The sequence below is a fragment of the Tachyglossus aculeatus genome, chromosome 12, assembly GCF_015852505.1.
Source record: "Tachyglossus aculeatus isolate mTacAcu1 chromosome 12, mTacAcu1.pri, whole genome shotgun sequence".
NCBI classification, from domain to species: Eukaryota; Metazoa; Chordata; class Mammalia; order Monotremata; family Tachyglossidae; genus Tachyglossus; species Tachyglossus aculeatus.
The window spans coordinates 13294733-13302305 of NC_052077.1; the positions used below are offsets into that span (position 1 = coordinate 13294733).

General features: G+C 44.9%; 1 protein-coding gene across 2 annotated transcripts in view; it reads left to right on the forward strand.

Annotated features, from left to right (window-relative positions):
- GRID2 (glutamate ionotropic receptor delta type subunit 2) overlaps positions 1 to 7573 on the forward strand; it is a 924709-nt gene that overhangs the window by 729049 nt on the left and 188087 nt on the right. For both annotated transcript variants that reach the window (XM_038755327.1, XM_038755326.1), the window contains exon 9: positions 2973 to 3074. In XM_038755327.1, coding sequence (XP_038611255.1) covers positions 2973 to 3074 — 102 coding nt within the window. The remainder of the gene's footprint in view (positions 1 to 2972; positions 3075 to 7573) is intronic.

Consider the following 7573-nt stretch of genomic DNA (forward strand, 5'->3'; position numbering starts at 1 on the left):
CCAAGAGTGGCTCCATCTCACACTGTGAGAACGGAAGTGTTTTCCTTTGCTCCACTTTTGCTTTGGCCTCTTATGGAGTGCCTTTTATTTTGGAATTTGCTTCTTGGCCTCCTGAACTTTCCGCCAAATGACTCACAAAGCTTCTGCGAATCAAACACCGAAAAAATGGTGCATTTAGAGTCCAAAACCTTCCAGTCGGGCCAGGCAATGGCATTTAAGAATGTGTCCAAGCAATAAAGCTGCATCATTTCCATCTGAATTGTGAAGCACTTTAAATTATCCTTTGAACCCGGAGGGGATGAAAACAGATGTATCCAGTCAAAATATTCCTCCAAATATCCAAATGCAGTTCAAATTCAGCCCCAGCCAAAATCACATTAAGGTGCTTAATGTTTTTCATAAAGCACTGAACGTTCATTTTCATTCTGTGTCTACACAGACATCACTAGACTGTAAGCTCGTTGAGAGCAGGGAAAGTCTCCCAACTCTGTTATATTGTACTTTCCCAAATGTTTAGCACCATGCTCTGCAGACAGTTAGTGCTCAATAAATACAATTGATTGATTAATTGATGATTGAAGAAAAGCAATGATAAAATCTCAGTCTATTTAAGAAGTTGTTGGCCCAAGTCACATCCCTGAAACAAAATGCAGAATAAATAAGCTCAGCAGTTGAAACCCTCTCATAGTTCCAAGGAAGTATTTTGCCCTTTATGGCATCAAAAGGCCCCTGTGTAATGGGGTTTTCTTGGGCAGTTTGATAAGGAGTTTAGCATTCTCATTCACGCCGAGACAAAAATCAGCTTCCTGTTCACTTTGCTTGCTTCTGCGTATTCATCAAGAACACGATGGCATCACATAAGACAGTCATTAAATTTAGAGCCAAATGAGCGCGATTGAAAAAATTCAATTGAAAATTGGAAAATGAGATCCTCCCAAAACCTTCAGATAACTTATTTCACCAGCATTGTTTGTGGTTGAAATGAATTCCACTGAAAAGATAATTGTAGAAAAAAGTGCACATTAATGAGCATAATTAAAGATGGACTTCAGCTGACCCCAGAGGCGAACAAAGACTCTTCAGAAACTTCCTAAGATTATAAATTTGGCGAGAGCAATACAATAACTTTTGTAATTAGACTTTCAACACATTTAGATTTGCTAATTGGATCTAAGTTCTAATTAGACCCTTTTATGTAACTAAGAATGACATGTCATTGAATGAATTTAATGTGCTTTTACAGCTGAGCCTAACAATTAGCAACATTTTCTATAATATTTTAATAAAGAAAACACAGGCCTGCACTCTCTTCTGTCTGGCTTATTTACCCCCAAGGGATGACATCACCTCTCCTTCCCAACACAAACTGACTGAGAGCAGTGTGACCTAATAGGAAGAGAAATGGGCCCAGGAGTCAAGACACCTAGTTTCTAATCGCTCCTCCACTTCCTACCTGCTATGTGACTGTGGGCAAGTCACTTGACTTCTCTTTGCCTCAGTTTCCTCATCTGTAAAATGGGTATAAATACCTGTTCTCCCTCCCACTTAGACTGTGAGTTAAGGTGGCATGGCAGTGATTTTGGTACTTTGGCACTAGGAACTACAGTGCAATATCAGAAAATACATCTCCAGGATCCTTGCGTGGCTGTGCAAATGTTAAACGGGCCTGGGAATGGTTCTGCTGATCAAATCAGACTCTGCAAAAGGCTACAGTGGGGGCTTATAAACCAACTCTGTGGAAATGGAAATTTGGCTTCCAGATTGTCGGTACGCAGCCCTGGAACCCACTAGCAAAATGGCATTGTTTCCCGAGACAGGCAACAGGATTCTCTCTTGGCAGCCTGATACAAAAAGGGGCTGCTGCTTATTCCAGTCACATCACTTCTTCCTCGCTCCCTGATGCTGAGGGGAGAGCCATCCATTCCGCTCTCGGAGAGATTTATAGGCATTGGTTCTGAGGCGATGAGTTCCCAGATTTGGCTATCACTGCAGCAGGCTCTGCAGCGCCGGAGGGCAGAGGCATTCCAGAGATTAAAACACAGGGATTGCTCCAGGAAGAGTGCTCGGCCCCAGTTCTCCCAAGGACTGATATCACCTAGGCAAGAAAGGCAGGCTTGATACCAAACCAAAGCCCTCCTTCCCCAGTTATCCCAGACAGATGGGCTTTGCCTCTGGAAGAAGGGCTTCTCTCCTTCAGTTTTCAGATTTTTTTTTAAGAGTGGGCAGGGTAAGTTTATTCAGAGTTATTGTCACTCTTTTATCAGAGTCATCCAAGAAAAGATAAGCAGCATGGCTTAATGGATAGAGCAATGAACTGGAAGTCAGAAGGACCTGGGTTCTAATCCTGACTCCTCCACTTGTCCTCTGTGTGAACTGAGACAAGTCATTTAACTTTTCTGCACCTCAGTTACCTCATCTGTAAAATGGAGATTAATATTGTGAGTCCCATATGGGACGTGGACTGTGTCTTACCTGATTATCCTATATGTACCCCAGCACTTAGCACAGTGCCAAGCTCATGATAAGTGCTCAGCAAATCAATCAGTGGTATTGAGTGCTTACTATGTGCAGAGCACTGTACTGTTTATACCATGAGAAAAAAATTAAAAATACCAGAACAGATGTTTTGCTGCAATTATGCGAGCGATTGTTTTCCCAATTAGTACTTCCCCAGAACTTCATTTAGTGGTTGTGTTTCTAACTGTTTCATGTTTGAAAGGTTCCTCATTAGGTCTGAAGTCCTCAATGAGCTTCCTCACGCACTGCGCTGAGGGTCCTGTCACTCACTAGCGAGCTGGTATTTAAGAGTGGGGCATGATTTTCATGATGACTTTATTTGTGCTTACAAAGAAAACCCTCCCATGAGCCTGCCTGTCCCCTGGGGGCCTGAGACAACCCCTGAGAGGTCTGTGGGGTGGATACTGTGTAGGTTCTCCAGGCAGAAAGGTGATCGGTGCAATTTTATCTTTCAGCTTGGCTGCTGGAATCCTGTCACGGGGCTGAATGGGTCACTGACAGATGTAAAACTGGAGAATAACATGCGTGGAGTCGTCCTTCGTGTGGTCACGGTGCTGGTAAGGGGAATCTGAGCCTTATCTCTCTCAAAAAGTTCCAATTCTTCCTCAATTTTTCCCAGTTGGAACGCTGAACAGAGGGGAGGTGGTTGTGGGTTGCTGCTTCGTTTAGCCAGCTATTTCAGAAGGACTTTCTGGGCTTTCTGATAGCATCAGGTCAGATATTTCCCAGAAATGTTGTGATGCCCAAGGTTCATTTCTTGTCAGCATAATCCCAACAGGTGAGAAGCGGCGTAACCTAACTGAAAAATGTAAGGCTGTAGGAGGCAAGAGGCCTGAGTTCTAATCCCAGATCTGCCACTTGCCTGCTGTGAAGCCTCGGACAAGTCACTTCACATCTCAGTGCCTCGCTTACCTCATCTGTTAAAAGGGATTGAACACCTATTTTCCCTCCTTGTTTCTGTGAGCCTCAGGTGGGACCTGATTATCTGGTATCTAACCCAGCACTAAGTACAGTGCTTGACACATAGTAAGCACTTAACAAATATTATTATTATTATTGATGATAATAGTTGTGTTTATTGTTTTAATTGTTATCATCGTCTGTTGATTCCCCAGTTGCCCTGTTTTATGAGAAGCAGCGTGGCTCAGTGGAAAGAGCCCAGGCTTTGGACTCAGAGGTCATGGGTTCAAATCTCAGCTCCACCAGTTGTCAGCTGTGTGACTTTGGGCAAGTCACTTAACTTCTCTGGGCCTCAGTTACCTCATCTGTAAAATGGGGATGAAGACTGTGAGCCTCTCATGGGACAACCTGATCACCTTGTAATCCTCAGTGCTTAGAACAGTGCTTTGCACATAGTAAGTGCTTAATAAATGCCATCATTATTATTATTATTAGGAACATCAGAGGCTCTGCCATTTCTTCCCAGCAAGTCAGCTACAGTTGCCAAGAGCCCAGTCAGATCAAGTGGAGGTTTCCCTCTCTCACTCATAAGATGAGGTGGGAGCAGGGGAAGGGAAGCCAACAGCAAGGAAATCCTCTGTCAAGCAAGATGAGAAACTCAGTTAGTCATTCAGTGGTATTTATTGAGTTCTTACTGTGTGCAAAGCACTGTACTAAGCACTTGGGAAAGTACTATACAACAGTTGGTATTCATTCATTCAATCATATTTATTGAGTGTACTGTGTGCAGAGCATTGTACTAAGCACTTGGGAAAGTACATTACAACAGAGTGGGTATTCATTCATTCAATTGTATTTATTGAGCACTTACTGTGTGCAGAGCACTGTACTAAGCGCTTGGAAAGTACAATTCAGCAACAAATAGAGAAAATACCTACCCAACAACGGGCTCACGGTCTAGAAAGGGATAGCAAATCGGGTTAGACATGGACCCTGTCAATCAATCAATCAATCAATCGTATTTATTGAGCGCTTACTATGTGCAGAGCACTGTACTAAGTGCTTGGGAAGTACAAATTAGCATCACATAGAGACAGTCCCTACCCAACAGTGGGCTCACAGTCTAAAAGACTGTCCCCTATGGGGCTCACAGTCTCAATCCCCATTTTACAGATGAGGTAACTGAGGCACAGAGAAGGAAAGTGACTTGCCCAAGGTCACACAGAGGATGTGGTGGAACCGGGATTAGAACTCATGACCTTCTTACTCCCAGGCCTATGCTCTATCCATTACACTATGCTGCTGCCATATGGAGCTTACAGTCTACCAGGAGGAAGCAGTCGGTCAGTTAATCATATTTATTGGGCACTTTCTAAGTGCAGAGTAATGTACTAAGCTCTTGGGAGGGCACGATATTACAATATAACCGACACATTCCCTGCCCACTATGAGCTTACTATCTAAAAGGACATTATAAAAAGTTTACGAATGAAAGAAACCATAGAGTATAAGAATTTTTACATAAGTTCTGTGGGGCTTGGATGACTATCCAAGTGGTTAAGGGGCATATAACCAAGTTCATACATGATGCTGTGGAGAAGTTGGATAGAAGCAATAAAGGGCTTAGTCTGGGCCCTCATATTTGGTCAGGAATGTGGTCCAAAACTCAAACAGAGCTAGTTACAACAGCCAGAAACCCTTCTCCACGAATATTTCCTCATCAGTTCTGGATGGAATCCATCTGGCTGGATTTCCGCCATTGCCCATAGGCTTGTGGCCAGGGCTTATCATTGTAGAGTGACCTCATCAACCCAGTGAACCAATGGAAAAACTAGTAACTTGAGAGAGAAACCAAAAAGCGTTCATTTTCTCCTCTCTAATGCTAATCGGCTGTTCATCCAAATCACATCACAGCAGCAACGGGTGCCCTTGGTACACCGTTTCATTCAAATTAATATTGATTCTTTGTTTCTTCGTGACATGAATGTTCTGTGGATGTTCCCTACCAAGGGAGATTCAAATTAGCATCTCACCATTTTTAGCAGACGGAATCCCATCCTGTCACACCAGGAGTAGGATCAATTCCAGGGTGCTGCTGGTACAGTTTCCTTGAGAGTGTTTGTAGTGCCGATGTCCATTTGTGAAAGGGATTCTGGGGCCGAGACTTGTAATCCACGATATTATATGGGTTTGTGTCTTCATTACCCAGCACACGGGATATCCACAGCCAGAAGCAGTTTCTACCCTTAAAAAGCATCTTACAGAACACAATAATTCCCCTTAGGGAAAATCTGTCAGTGCTACAGAAACAAGGGCCCATGGTCTCTGAGGCGTCTCTCTGGGCTATGGGGTCATTCTGACTAGTAAGTGCCCCAGGCAACTAGGATATTTTGTCACCAGGCTGCAGGCATCATCCCTTCTGGGTTTCTGGGCTGGAATACCAGCCAAAAGAGTCCTCTCCCAGCTGGGCTCCTGGGAGCCCAGGGACTGGTCCAAGTTGACCTGGGAGAAGGAATAAGAGGAGCAGCATGGTCAAGTGGAAAGAGCACGGGCCTAGAAGTTGGAAGACCTAGGTTCTAATCCCTGCTCTGCCACTTGTCCGTGGTGTGACCTTGAGCAAGTCACCCAACTTCCTTGGGTCTCAGTTACCTCATCTGCAAAATGGAGATTAAGAATGTGAGTCCTAGTGGGATAGGGACTTGTGTCTAACTTGATTATTTTGAATATACCCCAGGCCTTACTACAGTGTCTGGGACACAGTCAGTGCTTAGCAAATACTATTTAAAAAAAAAAAAAAGGCCTGACCCTGTCTGGTGGGAAGCAAGATGGGGAGAGGAAAATTCACCCCCCTCTCCAATCTGATGAGCACCTAGGGAAGGCCCCAGGCATGTCTGTGATTTACTTACATTAATGTCTGTTTCCTCCCCTCTAGACTGTAAGTTCATTGTGGACAGGGAATGTGCCTGTTTATAGTTGTATTGCACTCTCCCAAGCGCTTAGTATAATGCTCTGCACACAGTAAGCATTCAATAAATTTGATTGAATGAACAAATGAATGACTCCAGCCTGGAGTTCTCCTTGTCCACAGTGAAACATGAGAGTTCTGTTTGTCCTCACACTCCCCAGCATAGCTCTCATGGAGGGAGAAAGCACACTACCTGTCCTTGTCAAAGAGCCTGGAGACTCAGTGTAGTTAGACTCTGTGTGGCTCTGGGAGGCTCAGAGATTTTTGTCCTCGAAATGTGTATGGCTCTGAGTATAGCGAGGCTTGTGTGATTCTAGGAGGCTAGATTTGACTTGGCCCTGGGAGGTATTTTGTCCTAAAACTGCAGGGCTGTAGGGGGCTCAGTGAAGCCTGACTGTACATGACTCTTGGAGGGTTCGTTTAATCTAATTGTCTTACTCTGAGAGGCTCAGCATAGCAGATTCAAATGACTCTAGCCAATACAACTGAGAAACAGGCCCTGCAGCAAGACCTAAACTCATGTTTCCAAACCCAAATCAGATGCTTCTGTAAATTAGATTGGAAGCCCATGGGGAGACTGTCTGGAGGGGCCAAGGGAAGGAACCCTCCGTGTGCTCATAGTGTCTCTCAGCCTTTCTGGATGGCCAAAACTATCTCCATCCCTCCTCTATCCTGCTGCTTCCCTTTCTCCAGCTCCTAGAAGTTCCACTCTGTGGTCTGTCTGTGGACAGGGGCTGAACATAAGTTGTCCTGCTTCCACCATTTGGCCCCCACCGGGGTGCCAGAGCTGGCCAGTGGATCTCCACATTCCCTACCACAGACCTTCCCTCACGGGTAGTGACGGAGCCCCACTGTGTGACCGATGCGACCCGAGGACAATCCGATGCTGAAGCCGACAGGTGCAAGCAGGCTTTTCCCACAGTAGGAAATGGGAGAAGAACAGGTCTGACCAGGAGATTGATGGCAATGTGCTCGGTGGTCCAGGGAAGCTAACTGGGAAGGGCCACGTAGGAAACTGCAAGATTGACGAGGAAGACAGGAGCCTGAGAATTGTATAAAGCAGGAGCCCGGGAATCAGAGGGTCCTGGATTTTAGTCCCACTACTTGTCTGCTGTGTGATCTTGGGCAAATCACTTCCTTCTCTGTGCCTCAGTTACCTCATCTGCAAAATAGGGATCGAGACTGTGAGCC